Raw genomic sequence first — 20,492 nt, forward strand, 5'->3', positions numbered from 1 at the left:
TTCTTTTTTCTTTTTAGTGTTTTATTTTATACGTACATCTAATTGCATTTATAATATAAATCAACTCTTTATCATTATGAATACAATTCACAATTTTAAATTTTGATTAAAACTATATTGATTAGTTATTAATTTAATATGAAACAATAATTATTATAATAATTAAATATAATTATCACTATAATTATAATTAAATATATTAAATGATATTAAAAATAAATTAATTATAAATTTATAACATCAAAATAATAATATTAATATTGATTAATAATAATAGTATAAAGAGTGAGGAGTACGAAAGAATGTATTATAATATCACTTTTGGTACTAGTTTTGTCAATGCCCAAAATACCCTTCATGACACAAATGGAAAAACGAATTTGTTTAGAGGGTATTTTGGGGTGAAAATTGCACCAGGTACCAAAAATGTGATTAATAGGTACCAAAAACGATATAAAATAAATATCAGGTACCATTTATGCGCAAAAGTGAAAGATCAGATACCGTTTATGTAGTTCACTCTTTTAAAAAATTTCCAACTTCGTTAATGAAAATTTCCATGTCTACATAAGCAAACTTCGTGATACTGATTCAGAAATTTCCAACGACAAACAAAACTGTAGCTCTAAGTATCTGTACTCATCATCTTGGGCAAGTTGCTGATCATGTTCTCCTATTTCACCTATTCTCCTAAGAAATCCGGGTAGTTTCGTGCATTAAAAAACTTAAGTCAGTTGCCAAACCTCGTACCAGCACCAAAGACATCACTGGGAATCCCTTGCCGGAGAAACTGCTACACTTTACTCGCAGCTTGTCACCAATCACAAACTTTCTTCCCGAACCAGTCTGCAAGGTACAGAGTGATCAAGTTTGATGGAATTAATGACAAATTACATCATCTTCTTAGTGTATATTTCACTAGTTATGTCTGAGTATTAGTTAAAGAATTCGAGTTTTACGGTAAAAACCATAATTACTAAGAAATTGGAAAATGGGAGATATGATTGTGGTTTACCTCAAACCGGTACATCCCACGGATATCACTTCCGCAATCAAGGACTAGTCCATGAGCACGGATTTGGTGAACCTTGGTGGTTAACTCTGTTCCAATTGTCAACTTCTTTGCATCTAGGGGAGTGTCAACTACTGTAGATGCATATCAGCATATGTGCTTGGCTAAAAATTAATTCCAATCATGTTATGAATTAAGGTTACTACTTACACTGATACATAACAAGATGTGATATGGTTGATATGCATACTTAGTCAGTGTTACTTAGGATTTGATTAGATTTTATTTTTTAATTTATTTCCTTAATTAGTTAGTTGTCAGTAGATTTGAATTTTGAATTAAGTTAGTTGCAAATTTCTCTCATTTTGTAAGTGGTGAAAACCATCTTTGGAGAGATCATATTTTGTAATTGGTGAAAACCATCTTTGGAGAGATCACCCATTTGGACGGTTGTAGACCGTGGCCTCCTCCGTGAGGATTGGCCTCATTATTTTCTTGTATTTCTTTCATTAGGTTAATTCCATCCATTAAGTTATTTCCTTGTTCCTGTTCTTTCATTTCTTTATTTCTAGTATATGTTCTTGTTCGTTAGTCTCTAGCTTTTACTCCTATCAATTTGGTGCGATGAACGTGGAACAGAAAATAATCCTGCCATGGTTCCAAATTGGTGATCTCTCCAAAGATGGTTTTCACCACCTAAGAACCTTAATAAAGACTACAAAAAATGAGAGAAATATGCAACTTACTTAATTCAAAATTCAAATCTACTAAAAACTAACTAATTAAAGAAATAAATAAAAAAATAAAATCTAATCAAATCCTAACTAAGTATGCATATCCTACAATATGCATATCAACCGTATCACATCTTGTTCTGTATCATAGACATGGGTAAAGATTTTCCAAAGCGAGACTAATTGCTATCTCATCACTCTCAGCAGCACTTCGAATCAGAATAGATGATAAGCTTTCAACAGATTTGTCTGTCCAGACTTTTGGTGTTTGTTTTACAGAAGTGGATGTTTTAGGTAAAGTGGCCTTGAGAGATAAGTTGATATTATGCACATCAAATTTAGTACTTGGCCAATTGATACCACATCAGAAACTGGGACACCAGAAAGAAATAAATGTATTTCCTAAGAATAACAAAAAATATGTAGAATGAGAGAGTGGCGAAACAACAAAAGGTAATATAGATTCACAAACCGGTTTGTGTGCTAATTCGGAAATGTGAAGGAAACCCTGTTGTGAGCAAGGGGTTTGCTTTGCTCACCACCGGCGCCATTACTAAACTGGCAACAGCGAGTTTCTAGAGAGATGTTGAAGGTTTAGGGTTTAAGGGTTTTACACATATGACATAAACATAACATTCAGAAATTATTACTCCATTTTAAAATTAAGAAATGATTATATTCAGTGTTCGGGTTTTAAAATTAAGTTAAGAGAGAAATGATTGCTCCATTTGCGCCTTGAATTTATCATTATCTTCGCACATTAGTATTGAATCTGTATAATCCTTCAAATGATTTTATTTTAAGATTAAATCGTAAGACCAATGCTTGGTTGCCAAAATTCTGTCCAAGAAATTAGTCTATTCATCGTAATAATAATTACTCCCTCCGTCCCCTATTAGGAGTCATTCTTTGACCGGACACGGATTTTAAGAAATGTAAAGAAAAGTTGGTTGAAAAAGTTAGTGGAATGTGAGACTCATTTTTTTATATTGGTTTTATAATAAAATGTGAGTGAATTGAGTTAGTGGAATGTGTGACCTATTTACTATTTATGGTAAAAATGAAGTGTGACTCTTAATTGGGGACGGACCGAAATGGAAAAGTGTGACTCTTAATGGAGGACGGAGGGAGTATAATAATGTAATTATTACTCCATCCGTCCGCCATTAGGAGTCCCGGTCACTTTTGCGCACTTGTTTTATAAAAATGATAATAAATTGTTAAAGTGGAGAAATGTTAAAGTAAGAGAGAAAATAATGTTGATAAGACTCTTCTCAACATTATTCTTTCTCTTACTTTATAATTTCTCCACTTTAACTACTCCCTCCGTCCCAGCTAAGATGACACATTGCTTAGCCGGCACGGGATTTTAGGAGTTATTGATTAAAGTGTTTAATTGGAGAGAGAGAAGATGAGTGTAAGTATTAAAGTAGAGAGATAAAGAAAGATGAATATTTTAATAGGAGAGAAAAAAAGTGGTTGAGTGTATTAATTGAAAAGAGAAAGTTACCAAAAAAGGAAATGTGTCATCTTAGTTGGGACAAACTATCTTAAGCGGGACGGATGGAGTATTTATTATCATTTTTACAAAACAAGTGCGCAAAAGTGACCGGGACACCTAATGGCGGACGAAGGGAGTATCATTTATAATTAATAATTATTTAAAATTTTATATTATTATTATTTTTGTTTATAAATAAAAAAATAATAAATATATTTTTAATTTGATATTTAAATCAAATATAAAATTTAAAAATCTTGCTATTTTTCAAACAAAAAATATAAAGTTATTAGGAATCATATTGCTGAGATTATTTTTTTCAGAAATTATTTTCCTTGTTAACTTTAATCAACCAAATATGACCTAAGAGATTAATGAAAGTAAAAAGGCTAATTACTTCTTCCTATTTTTACTTTCCGTTACTGGTTATTTCGATTTTTTATTTATGGGAGTACTTATATTTAGTAATTAAAGAAATCAAATGTATATCGTGACACGATTGGGGTTTTTGTTAACTCCGCAGCTAAACCCAGACAGTGAATTATTTAACCCGATCTGCGTCAATTAAATGCTCCGCCTCCTCCACCTTCTCCGGCCGACCGCCATGTCCATCGCTGCCGCTTCAATAGCTCCACTGCCGTCTCTCTCAATCAGGAATTCTAGATTACCAATCCGCCACAATCCAGTGCTCATCAATCGCTATTTTCTCGCTGCCAGTCCTCTCTCTTCCAGCTTCCCCAATGCCTCCGTTCGCTGCTTCTCCGCCGCCGCCGATAAAGTTCGAGTACAGAATCCTATTGTCGAAATGGACGGTAATTTTTTATGCATAATTTTTTTCTGTCACGTTTTCGAGTTGGTTGCTTCACTAATTTTTTGTATGCTTTGATGAATTTAGGTGATGAGATGACGCGAGTGATATGGACAATGATTAAAGACAAGGTTTGAGCAGACAGATTATTTAGTGATGTGTTCAATTTCTCTGTATAGTGGTTCTGTTGCGTTCCTCTTGTTGATTGTAGCGTTTTTTCGTGAATGTAGTTGATATTTCCGCACTTGGAATTGGATATAAAGTACTTCGATTTGGGGATATTGAATCGTGATGCTACTGATGATAAGGTTACAGTTGAGAGTGCAGAAGCTGCACTTGAGTAAGTTTTCCTAGTAGTGTTTGTTTTGGAATATCTTCTAAGAGATTGAATATGTTCTAGGATGTGAGTTTGTGGAGTATGCAGCATGGTGATGGTGAATTAATAATTGTCTGTCTAATTTATACTGTAGCAATTGAATTGGCTGAGTGTGGCTTCCAAGTAGGACTATATATTGGAGATCCTTGCATCTAATAATTAACAGTTTACACTCTGGTTTTTATGGAACTTAGAGGTGATGCTAATTCCTAATGGAAACATTTAACATGGTAGACATGCTGTAACTTCCAAGAGGCTTGTCGTATTGCAGCTCAGTAATTAGATGACAGATTGGGCATCCAAGAGCATAAGTAATTGGATTTTCTGGGGTTTTGAGCATGCAGTAACCATAAACTGCTTAGCACCATAGTCATGGCTGTGCAGTGACTGTAATACTGCCTTTGCCTTTTGAAACTTTTAGTTTCAGATAACTCAGTAGTGATAGATATGGAATAGTGTCACCTTGAGTGAAACATAACAGTTTAAATGATTCAAGTCTAGAAGCTAAAACACTGTTTATATACAATTACGGGTGCACTAGTGAGATCCCCACAATTTGAATAGCAAAGCAGATGGACTGTCAATAGAAACTAGAAAGCGGTTCTATTATATTGCTGGGATATGAAAACTATTCTTATTTATTCATGTGCATCCTCTCCAGGTACAATGTTGCTATAAAATGCGCTACAATTACTCCAGGTTAGTTTTCCCTACTTAATTTGTGATATAAAATGCTTTGCGGTTGTTAGAACTTAAAAAATAGCTACTCTCTCTTTTCAGATGAGGGCAGAGTCAAGGAATACGGGCTAAAAAGTATGTGGAGAAGCCCCAATGGCACCATCAGAAACATATTAAATGGTACGTTTGTCACATCTTATGTTTCTTTGTGTCAAAAAATTCTTGTCCTGGACCCCTGGTTTTCTTTTGCTTTTCATGTTGCTTTCCTGCAGTTAATAGTTTTGCTCACTGGTCATATTTTTATCCACTTTCTAGGGACTGTTTTCCGTGAGCCTATTTTGTGCCAAAATATTCCCAGAATTGTTCCTGGTAAACATTTCACTTCTAAGTTGTTGATGAAAGTGAGAATCCAAAACATATTTCAGCTGTTGTAATCCTATTTTACAGGCTGGAAGAAACCCATTTGTATTGGCAGGCATGCCTTTGGTGATCAATATCGTGCTACTGACACAATTATAAAAGGACCTGGGAAACTTAAAATGGTTTTTGGTGAGTTGATTATACTTTATGAAATTGACTATAATTCCAAAGCATTTATGAATATTTATCATGGTTGTGTCTTAGAGCCCGAAAATGGGGATGAATCTGTAGAACTGGATGTGTACGATTTTAAAAGTCCAGGAGTTGCCCTTGCCATGTACAATGTCGATGAGGTTTGTCCATTTACTAATGTTACTACTTCCTATGGAATTTCTACCTTTTCTTCTAGTACCTATTCGCTCTTATTCGTACCCTTTTTCCTAAATCATTGCAATACTTATTCAGTCTATTAGAGCATTTGCGGAATCATCCATGGCAATGGCATTTGGGAAAAGATGGCCTCTCTACTTGAGCACGAAGAATACCATCCTGAAGAAGTATGATGGCAGGTAATAAATGATTCATCCCCTCTAAACCATCTCATAGTCTAATGCGATTTGTGACATGGATAGAATGCCTCACAGCATTATCATCATTTTTTTACTGTTTCAGGTTCAAGGATATATTTGAGGAGGTATACGAAGAGAACTGGAAGAAAAAATTTGAAGAACATTCAATATGGTAATGTCTATACCCTGATACGTAGTAGCTCCATAAGCTGTTATATGTTATTCTCTTAAATGCTTACAGAAAGTTGCTTACCTTTATGTAGGTATGAGCATCGATTGATTGATGACATGGTGGCTTATGCGATGAAGAGTGAGGGTGGATATGTCTGGGCTTGTAAAAACTATGATGGAGATGTACAAAGTGATTTACTCGCTCAAGGTGACTTATCTTCAAAAGTTTAATTAACAGCAGATAATCTTACTCTTTTATCCAATGAAGTTTGGAAACAAATCCCGAGTTTATCAATGACAAAATCCAAGTACCCCTAGTATCCCATTCGCCATGCATGTCAAACTCATTGTGCATTTTTGCTCAACTCCAAAAGTATCCTATCAAATTTGTGGTTCAGTTTTTATACTTTGTTTTGATGGTGCAACTTATGTGGTTTCCAGGATGTCCATCACAAGATGTAAGAAACATGTAGAATTTGATTTGCTTAGATCGTACTTAAAGAGCAACATGCCTACTAGTTCATTGTTGTAAGTTTGGCTGATATTTCTTTCTTAATGCAGGATTTGGTTCTCTCGGGCTCATGACTTCCGTTTTGGTTAGTTGTTCTTGGGAAATAATTTCGAGCATCTCATAATACCTCTTTTTTAGCTAACAATTGCATAGCTTTGCAGTTGTCTGGTGATGGAAAAACATTAGAAGCAGAGGCTGCTCATGGGACTGTAACCCGTCATTTTAGGCTGCATCAGAAGGGACAAGAAACCAGCACTAACAGTATTGCCTCTATATTTGCGTGGACACGGGGATTAGAACATAGGTAAGGTTTTTCTATGTTTACGAGTTTTGTTCGGGTTATCCCTCTTTTCGAATCTTTTGAACTTCACATCCTCATTCTCCTTCAGACTAGCACCCGTGTCCTTTAAACCTTGTTGATCTGATTAGATTCTTCATTTACACAAGTATTAAATTTTGGTTAAATAATCACACATACTGACATCTCTATCAGAGCCAAGCTTGATGGAAATGAAAAGCTGCTAGTGTTCACCCACAAGCTAGAAGAAGCGTGCATTGAGACTGTAGAATCTGGAAAGATGACTAAAGATCTCGCTCTTCTAATCCATGGGTCAAAGTAAGTCGTGCATTCTCTATCATATGCAATTTATTATTTGGCACCAGATTTCTTACACAAACTAATGTATTCCCACATTAATTTAAATGGATCAATAACTTGTTTTTTTATTAAAAAAAACTACATCAATAAAGTTTCGAAGCACTTAAAGACCATCTTTATACTCGACCAAAGCCGTTGTTTACGTCATTGCTAATCTCATTGGCAAAATTTGATGGTTTGCAAATCTTATGACCATTTTTTCATAATAAAAAAAAACTTGAACAGTTGACAGTCAAACGATTTGGTGACTGATCTTCGCTAGTTTAAATTACTTGCTTCCGACTACCTGATAGACTCAACCTCAGTCCATTTGCGAGCATGATCTAATTAGTGTGTTTCATATGTAGGGTATCGAGGGAGTTTTACTTGAGCACTGAAGAATTTATAGATGCTGTTGCACAAAATCTCAAGTCGAAGCTTCATCCCCAGGTAACTGTGTAGCCATCTTGATCCATCAAATCTGCGGATTTTGGTATAGCATAACTCGCTTCTTAACTGATTTGTGGGTCAAAATTCATTTTGTTGTAAATGTTATGTGACATGTGATATGCAGTATCTCTAAATTTCAACCAAAATATGAATGGAATCAGTGGAATTATTTTACATTGAAAACATGTCCTTTTAGATACTATTTTTTTCAGAGGTATTATTTCTCTCTTTTTCTTTAGGGATACGTGATTCCTATTTAGCATTTTATGGAGAAAAGGTGAAACATAGTTTTGCAAATTGGATTCGTTTGGATCACATCGAATTTTAAAAAGAAAATAAAATCAAACTGATTGGCTACCTATACTTATCTCACAGAATCCAGGACCATCACAATAGCTAAGCACACAATCAAGACCCGTTCTCTCAAATTTGATTTTACGAGAGAGATTATTCCTATTATTCTTTCAAATACTAAGAATTCGCTTGATACCATCAAATTGGAATTATATGAAATTGAAACTATATAGATTTGAATTTGAAGTTGTGGTATTTTAATTTAATTCTAATTTTTTTTTGGTAAAATTAAATAATTTTTTATTTCAAATTCTTTGTTTGGCATATTATAAAATCAACCAAAATTTGACATTGATATATACTACTAGTAGAATATTATGTTTAGATATTTATATCAATTATAAAACTCTACGTTATTTTATAATATGTTTGAGTTGAATGTGCGACAGTGCGAGTGTGTATGTGTTGTGTGCAATGTTGTGAGTGTTTTGTGCAGTGTGCGTGCAAGGTGTTGTTGTCTATGCATGCACACAATGTTTATAGTGTGTTGTGTGCAATATTGTGTGTATTTTGTGCGGCCTGCATGAAGTGTGCACACACAATGTGTGTAGTGTGTGTGTATATTGTGTGCAATATTGTGTGTGTTTGTGCAGTCTGCAATGTTTTGTTATCTATGTGTGCACAGAATGTTTGTAGTGTGTGTTGTGTGCTATATTGCGTTTGTCAATGTGTTGTTGTCTATGTGCGCACACAATGTGTGTAGTGTGTGTGCGCGTGCACTGTGTTGTGTGTGTAATATGTGTTTCACTGGTACCCAATTTTTCAACTATTTAAATTATCAAATATTTATTTTGATTATGGAATTTAAATCATAGAATTGAGAGGATTTAAAATTGAATTTCAATTCTAAATTCAAATTTTTAATGGTACAAACAATGAATTTGAAATGAAAGATATAATTACAAATTCACATTATCAATTCCATGATATCAAAGAGATACTAAATAATTTTGATAACAATGTAAATAATTGGGATGTACTCCGTATATCATTTTATCAAAGATGAAAAAATAAGAAATTTCGAAACCTGATTAAAGATACTATGTAGTTTTGATGGTGTATGAGCCCTCATAGCTTTAACGTCAATAGTAATTCTTGTAGGATTATTGGTGCATGCCAATGCTATATATAGAAATTTGATAGCGTTTCATTATATACATGAAGGAGAATATAATTTTATAATCCTGGTCATATATTGATCGGAGAGAAGCCATCTTATAACTTGGCTTCGAAAATAATCTTAGAAGAAGGATATTATACATGAGTAGGATAACAAGCGAGTATGATTTGAACTTTCAACATTTTGATTAGAGATTAGACAACCATATTATATTGCAACTAGAAGTGAAAAGACAGTGGAAACTCTAGACTTGTCAACTGTTCACAATCTCTAAGTTGAAAAGACAGTGGAAACTCTAGACTTGTCGCATAGTTGAAAATATATAGAGTATGTAAAATTGCAAAATATAATTAATAGAGTACTTAAGGTAGTTATTCAAGTTGAATTTCATAGCATATTAACGCAAAAAATCACTCCAAGCAGAATATATATTCAACAATTATCAAGTGAATTGGTGGGACACAACATTGACTTCAACAAAACTATAGGTTCAATTACTTGAGAATTAATTATAGTTCATAGCTTTCACTTTCAGAATTTTTGAGTTTATAATCTTAATTTTGATTTACTAATTTTTTTTCAGTTTATAGTATATTACTTGAAATTCCAACCTTTTCCAGCCTCAATTTTGATAATATTTGTAATTATAATCTTTGAAAAAAAGTTTGACGCCCAAAATGTAACTCAAAAAATGTTGTCGGTGTTTTTGTATCAAAGATATAAAAAATAGTACTGTAGTAATTTAAAGTTGAAGTTATGAACTAAAACAAATAAAAGTTCAGGCTAAATAAATCAAAAGAATATAAATTTAAATTCTAAATAAATCAAAATTAAGATTATTAAGTATAGTTGACGTATTATTTAATCTGGGCAAAACCGTTAAGTAAACGGCACGAATAATTGTGAACGTGTTTGACCATGCAATGAAGTGCGCATTAATTAGAAAAGAGAGATATTTATAAAGGCAAATTGGCGGAGCAATAAATTTGATCAAATTTAAGGTCGTCGCTTAATTTCAAAAATCAACCTCATCAAAAAATTATGAAGGCGAAATCTGTTTGGAATTATTTTTAAAACCGATCACCCAAATGTAATAAATTATTGACATTAGGGACAATAAACAAATATGATTAATTCGGTACTTTTATAAGTTACGAGATTGGCCAGAAACCAGCCAAATGTTATGATTTAAACAACTATTCACTTTTCGGTATGACTAAATGACATCGTTTAATTCACTGATCGTGACATCTACATCTGATATCACGACTGTTATATTAGATATAAGTTGACCACAATATTTTGTTGTTGGATCATTTTGAATAAACCAAACTTCATAATTTTTTCGGTTGATTTTTAAATTATGAAACTGACCATAATATTCTTAAAAGAGAATTATTAATAATTTCCAAATTTATGAGATTTTTCCCCCGAGAATGTGCCCTATTTAAAATATAGGCCCAATACATTTATTGGCACGACAATAATAATTACTCCATTGGATTACATATTTATAAATTCCGGCTCCACCACGGTAGTATAGCTCATACTCATACTTTACCACTCTTCCATTTCTATTCCACCTTCAAGAGAAAAAAACATGGCACTTCCCAAAGCCAAGGAAATCGTTGATTCAAACCCCGTCGTCATCTTTAGGTCTCTCTCTCTCTCTCTCTCTATATATATATATATATGTGTGTGTGTGTTTTGAGCAAGGTCTATTCGATCATCTCAGAATTGAGAGGTTATATTGATATGTTTTTATGGTAACGAATATTTTGTGTTGATTTGTGGCGGCAGCAAAACATACTGTTCTTACTGCTCGACGGTGAAGAAACTGCTGACGGAGCTCGGAGCTTCCTTCAAGGTCATTGAACTCAATGTTGAAGGTCTGTGCTTTCTTCAATCGCCTGATCTTTTTAGAAAAAAGTAAAAAGATGTGGCGATTAGTGTTTTTAGGTCCAGATTCGAGAAGATAATTCCTGATTATATTGGGACTTAATTTTAATGAGATCCATCGTGATATGTCTTCCATGTATGATACTCTATTTATCATAAAATATTTAATTTTAGTGATTCATATTGCAGCATACCAAAATATACATTCAAAAATATTTTATGTGATCTAACTTGAAGTAATACTATTTTACTTACTTTTGCTTTCTATTTTTTGAATTAAAATTAATTTTAATTCAAAAAATAGAATTTTATCCTTAGGTACCTAAATATCCTAACTCCTAAGGCACCTAATTATTTACATTAGTAAATATATTTGTATGATATGAACTCTATTTTGATATCTACCATTCTGACAGCTTCTTAGAAAATAATCATACTATAAGATTGTTGTTAATTCTGGTCCAGAAGATAAATCTTAACCAATAACCAAACCAAGGTTCGATAACCGATAACCGATTGTGTAGGATATGAGCTCAGTTCTGGTTATGAAGTCTGCTGGGCTCGGTTATCAGTTCTAACCGATAACCTTGTTCTTGTTTCCAATTTCAATGATTTGTCTATTATATTTGGCTCCAAATCATGTTTCCGTTCCGCTTTCAAATGTATACTGCATTACTGACACCCGGAATGTAGATGATGGAAGTGAAATGCAATCCGGTCTGGCTGAATGGACCGGGCAGCGCTCCGTCCCGAATGTGTTCATTGGTGGCAAACACATAGGCGGCTGTGATGGTATTCAACACTTACCTTACCTTACCTTGCCATTTTTGTGTGTTGCCAATTTGGTGAATTCTGTTTCACGCCCATCTACTTGTATTTTGCAGCAACCACTGCGTTGCATGGTGCTGGAAAGCTCGTTCCGTTGCTGACTGAAGCTGGAGCAGTTGCCAAAGCTGATACCTCAGGAGGTGCCAAAGCTTCTATCTAGACTACCAATTATGCTCCTTACTTGCAAATGTTATCATACTCTACAGCTCATAATCTTATGTTACTTGTACTTAATTAAGAATTATGACTGTGCCGTACTTGCACATGTTATGTGAACTCAAGATTTGATTTGATCAATAATAAAAAAGGTGCAAGCATGTCCCCTTTTCACTTATTTTTATGTATGAATGAGGTAAAAGAATCATAAATTTCTAGCATCCGACAGCAGTTCCTTAAACCCTCCAAACTCGGTCGAAATAACATACCTTCTATATTCGGTAGCTGTGCACACATCACAAGACACGTTCGATCTTCCACACGATTAATCCAGGGCCAATTCTTGATGAACTTTCTTCCATTACAAAACACGTTTGATCTTACAAAATTTTACGGGCTATACTGATATGAATGAGGGAACCATCGGGATAGTAACCAATGTTTCACTTTCACAAACATGAGGAAGATGGCATAGCAGGGAACATGCATCAAGGCTACCACCAGGTACCTGCATGATAAAAATTGGACGAGAAGGACGTAGAACAAAAGCTGCTCAGATACACACATGACTATTGAGATCAAGAATGTAAAGGCAGGAAGTTAAACACAAAGTATTCTAAATTCCATTATAATAAAAATTGACATAATAACTTAATAAGTGATCGAACTCACCACACTGGAGCGAGGTCTACTGATAGATCAAGAAAAGGATACGGCCACCTGACACAGAAAAACAATCACCAGAAACATCATCAGTAAGATTTGTTTCACTACAAATAAAACTAAATATACGAACTGTAATTACCAAATTGAGACGCAGGCATGGACAATCCACTCAAATATGACATAAATACCCGTCAACAAAATGAAGTAAGAAATCCGGAACCATGGGAATTCCTGAGAACAAACTTTCAAGAATATGCTTAATCCAGATAATACTAAAGCATGATTCTTTTATTAACAAACATATATGATATCCATATCCCGCAGCTCACCAGACTACAAACAGCTGTATCCCCAAGGAGCAAGATAGCATTTAGCGAGTGTGTCACAACTGTCAACTAACCCAAAATAAGAAGACATAGTTTTAGATTGAAGATGTAAAACCGAAAACTAGAGAAGTAAATACACATGCATGAAGCGGGCATTTCAAATCGTGAAATACCAAAACGCATAAATTTATTGTAAATTTTCTATGCAAGAATTATTCAGTACAATAAATTAACACACTCTAAGCCATAGAGGAAGTCTCACAGAGGTTATTACTATTACAGAATTCTAGGTGCTGCAGAAAAAGGAAAATTTACTGTGAGGAACAATGCAAAAAGAATAATGTGAAGAACTTTATAACAAGTGTCAAAGTGTGAGAAGTGACAAAAGGTGAAACAGATGACGATACTGTGATTTCCAACAGATTTAAATGTCTCCAGTCAAATATAACCTTACTATATCAGTACCCCAAAAAAACTATGCTCACAAGTCCATCATTTGCAGCAAATACAAGCAATCATGAGATTACCATGGAAAGAATGATGCAACAGACAAAATAAAGAGATTTTGGTAGAATATTTTAAATTAAACAAGAAGTCTGATAACCATTCTAATTCAAATAGCAGTATTCTTTCATGAATACATGTTTTTTTTCTATGAATTATGTTGATTCACACAAGGAGACAACTGCACAAGGGATTGTATTTCAAATAGCAGTATTCTTTCTAGAAGAAAAATGCAATTACTACATTCTTTAAGGTGTAATCAGTAAGAATGTAAGATGATGCTCAGAAGCAGAAGACCAAGGGATTCATGAGTAGATAAGCACTTACAAAACTCATCTCATAATCTCTCAGCGCCATGAATGGGAAAATCACAAGCCAGTAAACAATATCAGTGAGAGTTACTGCCCCTGCTGTCATCTGCTCAAGCAAAAACATGATTACCATTAGAAAGTGAGAACTCATAATTGATTTAAGCTGAAAAGTTCTTGACAGTCTCCATGAGCTAACAATCCAATGTGGTCAACACAGTTTATTTTGGAGCAGCGAACTGATCAAGGCATAAATATTGTCATTAGAAATGCAAATGATGGATTGGAAACCTATTTTTAAGAAATCCTCTTAGTAGCTAGTCCCATAAATTGTTATTCGACATCAAATCATGGATTTCATTTGCACATTAAATTAGGATCTCATGCAGCACCATGAGTAAAAACATTTTATAATAAACTAAAACCTAAAAATGGGAAGATTCCTGAAATGATTTTTCCAAATGATGAATTCATTTTATTGCTGGTCTACTTTCAAGAACAAAATTAAGCAGCTGTCTCCTTGATAAAAAACAACTAAATATACCTGGAATAAAACTTGATACAGATCATCCCACAAGTCGGAAGTTATTAGAGCATGGAGTATCCCACGATTGTCCAACTTCTTCCGAAACCTCATTCCATTTCCATTCACTCCATGTGCTAAGGGCACATGTAAACCTTGCTCCGTATCCTCAGTTAAATAGCACTTACTGTTGCTATCTGTTTTGGGACTGTAAAAACATCCACGTATTGAAAGCAACGATCCAAGCTGCATAAGAAATAGACAACATAAGACATGAGGAGAATCGATGGCTAAAGAAGGGTCAGTGTCTCAGTGACTTTAGAAGGTTAGGCGAGTTTCAAAAGCTCAAACAACATAAGAAATAGACAGCATAGACATGAGGAGAATTGATGGCTAAAGAAGGGTCAGTGTCTCAGTGACTCTAGAAGTAAAGGTGAGTTTCAAAAGCCCAAACAAAGTATTATGAACATTACTATGGGCTCATCTCATATGCAATCTGTCAGAATAGAAATCATAAAACATACCCCAAAATAGATGGTGACTAAAGTAAACGTCCACCTGCAAAAAACACGTGATAAGAGTAAGAAATGAGAAGCTTGTAAAGATAATCAGAAACATTTCCAGGAGTCAGTTGAAACTTGAAAGAAACCAACGAAAATCTTCAGATTGAATTATTATTCTTCATTTCCCCCCTCAAACTCATAATAACTATGCATGCTAAAATATAAGTTGCCTATGAATTTTCAGGTGCCTTAAAACATGATTCAGTTCAGAATACAATGACCAAAGGTAGAAGGACTCACTGAGTATAGTAGTGAAAAAGTTCAGCTCCATGTAAAGCAAGATCAAAAGACACAGCTGCCAAAAGCAGACCAAAAGCAATTATCCGAAAGCACATAAGGGAAATAGGATGAATTCCTTTTAGACAAGGTTTCCATGATTTTTCAGAGCGTATGTGCGAGCTCTCATGCTGGTCGCCCCCTGCATCCGATTCGGAATTTCCTAAATGTTCATATTTCCATATCAGAAATGCTGCGACAACCATAGGTGTCAAGACCCATACTGCACATAGAAAAACTCTCCAGTTCAACCAATAGCTCAAGGTAGTAGGATCATCATTGACGAGCAGCTTCATCCTGTTGAAGATACTGAACGTGTTAATTAAATCACTTCAAACAACTAAAGAAAATTAGCATGAGATCAAAGACCAGTATAGGCTTTCCAAATAACACACTTAAGGAAAAAAAGTTCTTTTACACAAAAACTTGTTTACACACATTTTTAGTTACAACCTAAACATATACAAAAGCAGGCACATATCACATTAAAATGACTATCATGATCCACTTATGAGCATCTATTGATCAAATGAAAGAAATAGGCATAGAATTTTCTTATCATAAGCGACCCTTGAAGCTACTACCCAATTCACTCAACAACATCACATAATTATTTCAGATGATCCGCGCCTTCTTGTATCTATCTCTACAAAGCCACCAGCTGAAGCATCAAACTCCTGCTCATCACTTCACCCTCTAACTCTAAGCATCCATTCAGTGTAATATATCAAACAGTGTTGGAAACAAACTTACTATAAGTAAAATAAAACAACTTCACAATTTTCTTAGTAGTAAATTTCAATGATCAACAGCTTTTTCAGCACCTGTGATTAATATTTTAAACTGCAAAACTGTATTCAGATTAGTTCAACAGAAACAAAAACATATTCATGCAATAGTACTCAACAACGTATATTCACACAACAAAAATAAAATCAAACAGCAATTGATGCATATTCGCAAGCATCTGGGGGGCATGAACTGCATCATATGCTTTCGCAAATCGCAAATCGCAAATCGCAAATCAAGTAAGCAGCTAAACTGCAGAGCATGAACAACTTAGTGCATTGAAGCAAATAATCACGCCACAGAAAAACAAACTGAATTAGGATCGGATCAAACAGGGAATGAAATTGTACCAAAAAATCGGAATATTCCGTGGGAAATGTGAATTTGAGAAGGAATCGAGAATGATTAGAATGAAAGAAGTTAAATTTGAGTTCAGCCTTTTTGTAGTATTAAAAAAACGTGTTGGAAAATTGAAATAGAACAGCTCGCAGCTTTAAATGAATGGACCCTATATTTAATTTTATGGAAATTGGAGTATTATATTTTATTTATTTTGGAAGCCTATCATTATATCAAATCTGGAAACCTATATTTACATTAAACTTGTAAGAGCATCTACAGTGGGATGGATGTCCCGACAGACGGGACAGTAATTAAATGAAAACTTTAAATATTATACAAACTCAAAATTATAATATAGATCATTGAAAAATATCAACAGATCACAAAAAAACATCAATAGGAAAATGTCAACATAATTTCAACGGTAGTCAATGATTTATGTTGTATTGATAATGTGTTGATACTGTGTTGACATAAAAATCTTAAAATTTTACGCTGTATTAATATTTATTGAAACAGTGTTGAAGCTGTGTTGAGAAGTTTTGAGTTTGTACCATATATAAGTTTGCATTTTATCACTACCCCCGGTAGACATCCCGACGAACTTCCCAAAAGCACATCCTGCCACGTCATAAGGACCTTCCACTGCACTGCCAAGTCATAAGGACATCTCACTGCACAATGACGGACATCCCCGACGGACATCTACAATAATAAAAATTCACAAATTCACAAATATGCAATTTACGGAATTAAAATTTCGACACGAATACGTGTAAAATGCAATATTTTTATTTTTTAAAAAAAACATACATATTTAAATTTTAAAAAAGTACATAATTCACCAAAAAAAAATTAAATCATCCCAAACCAAAAAACGATTCAAAGAAAGTACTTATGCCTTTAATCACTATAGTTTGCCGCTAGCCGAACGGGGTCTTGCTGTATGATATGTTTTTGTTTTAGGTCTTCATTTTCGAAGATAATACATGCGTTAGTGTTTTTAAAAAATTCGTATATATAGAGTTTGCAACGAGTCGTATATATAGAGTTTAAAAAAAATCAAAAAATCGGGACATCCGTCGGGACACCGCAACGACGGACGTCCCGGGAATGCCGCGGAACTCCGGTGTTCGCAGTGCTCGTCCGCGTCCGCCCCTTCGTCGCCTAATGGCGGACGTCCCGAGCGGACATCCGGCACGCCGGTCGGACGTCCATCGGGAAATCCGCCACTGCAGATGCTCTAAGTTCGTGCTCCAACATCTATATTAATAGTACTCCACTATAGTACAAATTTAAAAATTAATTTATAGTACAAATTTTATTTAGCGTTCAATTTTATCATTTTAATTCCTTGTTTATTAATAATTCATTTCACTTTTGTCATAAATAATAAATAAATTTTCTATTTCATTAATTTATTTCAGTCATATTTTATTATTTAGTACATAAAAATGAGATTTATATTTCATTAAATTTTTTTAGTCACCTTCCTTTATATTCTCCATCCCATGATAAGTGACCACAAACTTTTCGGTACGAGATTTAAGGAAATGAGATTTCGGCACGAGATTTAAGGAAATGAAGTTTTGTTAGTAAAGTGGAAAGTGAATAAAATAATAGAGTTAATAAAGTAGAGAGAAAAAGTAAGAGAAATGAGTCAATTATCTTGAGACGTCCTAAAAAAAATATGAGTCACTTATCTTGGGAAGAAGAAAGTATTTCTTAATATCCGTGAAATGAAAATAGCACTTAGTAACAGATGGAGTATAATCGTAGAAGGACTTTCGAGTCATACTGTTTCAATCATGTTAAACATGTGGTCAAGATTCAAAACGTTGTGGTTGCTATCTATCCTTCTCATTGTGGATTAGTACTGAATGAAAAATTGGTTTAAGTTAATAACAATAAATAAAATTATCGTTTATAAGTTTCCATCTCATCAGAATATTACGCAATCGACACGCACATACAGTACATGACACATCAATAGAATATAGGGCAGGTGGTGGCTGGTTTGTATATATTCGATTAATTTGTTTTGTTGCAAATCGTGGTTATTATGCGGTTGCTTATTACAAGGACATCTTCCTCGAACCTCATACAACAAGTCATTTCTATGTAATAATAATAATAATAAAAAATTCCCTCTCCACAAATAAAACAAATAACATTTGATCGACACAAAATTGAACAAATGAGGGATGTGTTTTTAGTAAATAAAAAACATTACTTATTTCTTTATATAAAAACAGTGTCATTGTTATATAAATAAGATAGTACCATTCACAACATAGATCAGTATCTTCGCACTTATTTGCATGATCATGTCCGTCTCATACATATTTTCTACTTTCATCACGTAATAGCATCTGATGGGAGATGTAAAGTCATGAAACTACCATATTTACCCTTTTTCATGAAAAATCATTCTCCAAGAGAAGAAGTCTTTGAGAAGGTATTATACATTTTTTAATTTTGAAGAGGTATTTTTTGATGGAGAGGTAAAATTTCATAATTACCATTTTATACATTCTTTTCATAAAAAATCATTCTCCAAGGAGGAATGTATTACACTTTATGTTTTTTAATGCATTTTGTACTATTATTTTATTTTAAAAAAAATGATTTACCTTCCTATATACCTTTTCCTTTGGAGTGTGTTATTTTTTGAAAAGGTAATATTTCATTTTGAGAAGGTAAATAAATAATATACTTCTTTCATTTATATCTCCTTGTTGGAGATGCTCTAACACTTGCAACAATATGCATCATTTCTACACTCAACATTATATATGGATTATAAATTTTTTTAAATATTTTTATTTATATATTTTGTGATTGTGAATATTTATATATTCTAGTACAACGATGAATAACTGAAAAAAAAAATTATAAAAAATTTAGTAGCATCAAATAACGTAATCGACTACGTAATTAACATTATTTTTTTCTGAAAATTACCTCATCAACAGAAAAGAATATGTTAGACATTATTTATCATCATATATTCAAGAATACATAATTGAATATAAATAAAGCAAGATCTTCGAACAACATGTATTTCACGCAAACCATAAACATAATAGGATCGAAATATACCTTGGCGATCCATAGCGGAAGCGATTGAGGAAGGAGGAGACGATTTCCTTGAACCTTTTCCGGTGTAGTGGCGCAGCTTCAACTCCAAGGATTTGTTTCTCTCTCTTTCCCTCGTTTATGTGTTCTCTGTAATGTGTGTGATTTGATGGGATCACCACACTTGTATTTATAGGCAGAGAGAGGACAAACCCTAATTATCAAACCCTAAAAGCCCTTTCCATCAAAGAGGCCAAGTAATAATATGGACGATTCTTTTACATTAATATTGTAATATATTGACCATAATTATAGGAATATAATTCCTAAATCAATCGTATTACTAATTGGTTATAATATTAATTGTAATCATTGCCATTTATATATATGTGCTCTAATTTGAACAACTACATATATACACCCTTTTCCATATTGGAATTACTATAGAAAAGGAAATGTATTGTATATATTAGTGATCAACTAATAATTTAGAGAGCATATTGTAGCTAATTGACCGTCCCTTTTCATTCCAATTAATACGATAATTAATTGATAGTTAATTAGGGAAAACGTGTCTTATACCAAATATATGTATTATACTAAAAATCCAATTCTATTTAGGATTCTATCACATGTCACATATGTGAGACATAAAACTTACAGAATATTCAAGACACTAAAAAAGATTAAAACGAGCTCAGTGTCCCCATTGTCAACTGGCTGTCCCACTACGACCAGATCATAGACCTCACAACGTGGTCGTCAAGTCCAACATTTTCCAATCTTCTCCTTGATCTTCCTCTTCCTCATCGGCTCCCCACCCCTCTCGGGCTCTCCCCCCTCGCTGCTTGCTTCGCCAACATCACCAGCTACTCCATCCCATCAAGCTTTTGGGTTCTCCTCTTGAGAGGGTTATTGTTGAATGGTGGAATTTTTTAAAACAAAAACATTTT

General features: G+C 33.7%; 3 protein-coding genes across 3 annotated transcripts; 2 read left to right on the top strand and 1 right to left on the bottom strand.

The window, feature by feature from the left end:
* Positions 1 to 3,743: 3,743 nt before the first annotated feature.
* On the top strand, positions 3,744 to 7,983 carry LOC125199570 (isocitrate dehydrogenase [NADP]-like). The gene is made up of 15 exons (XM_048097575.1): positions 3,744 to 4,059; positions 4,143 to 4,186; positions 4,286 to 4,395; positions 5,093 to 5,130; positions 5,212 to 5,289; positions 5,425 to 5,478; positions 5,557 to 5,658; positions 5,734 to 5,822; positions 5,935 to 6,038; positions 6,142 to 6,210; positions 6,302 to 6,417; positions 6,771 to 6,805; positions 6,882 to 7,024; positions 7,214 to 7,336; positions 7,726 to 7,983. The coding sequence occupies exons 1-15, from the start codon at positions 3,816 to 3,818 to the stop codon at positions 7,817 to 7,819; spliced, it is 1,443 nt and encodes a 480-aa protein (XP_047953532.1). The 5' UTR covers positions 3,744 to 3,815; the 3' UTR covers positions 7,820 to 7,983.
* A 2,796-nt stretch (positions 7,984 to 10,779) lies between these two features.
* Positions 10,780 to 12,325, top strand: LOC125212707 (glutaredoxin-like). Its single transcript, XM_048112980.1, has 4 exons — positions 10,780 to 10,937; positions 11,082 to 11,170; positions 11,874 to 11,972; positions 12,065 to 12,325. Exons 1-4 carry the CDS (start codon positions 10,882 to 10,884, stop codon positions 12,166 to 12,168), a joined length of 348 nt encoding a protein of 115 aa, XP_047968937.1. The 5' UTR covers positions 10,780 to 10,881; the 3' UTR covers positions 12,169 to 12,325.
* Positions 12,326 to 12,327: 2 nt separating this feature from the next.
* Positions 12,328 to 16,592, bottom strand: LOC125212616. Its single transcript, XM_048112865.1, has 9 exons — positions 16,470 to 16,592; positions 15,295 to 15,627; positions 15,016 to 15,049; positions 14,513 to 14,737; positions 13,988 to 14,077; positions 13,160 to 13,225; positions 12,970 to 13,061; positions 12,837 to 12,884; positions 12,328 to 12,672 (listed from the first exon to the last, which is right to left on the bottom strand). The coding sequence occupies exons 2-9, from the start codon at positions 15,624 to 15,626 to the stop codon at positions 12,555 to 12,557; spliced, it is 1,005 nt and encodes a 334-aa protein (XP_047968822.1). The 5' UTR covers position 15,627; positions 16,470 to 16,592; the 3' UTR covers positions 12,328 to 12,554.
* Between the last annotated feature and the right edge of the window lie 3,900 nt (positions 16,593 to 20,492).

Source organism: Salvia hispanica, chromosome 1, assembly GCF_023119035.1.
Source record: "Salvia hispanica cultivar TCC Black 2014 chromosome 1, UniMelb_Shisp_WGS_1.0, whole genome shotgun sequence".
Classification (NCBI taxonomy): Eukaryota; Viridiplantae; Streptophyta; class Magnoliopsida; order Lamiales; family Lamiaceae; genus Salvia; species Salvia hispanica.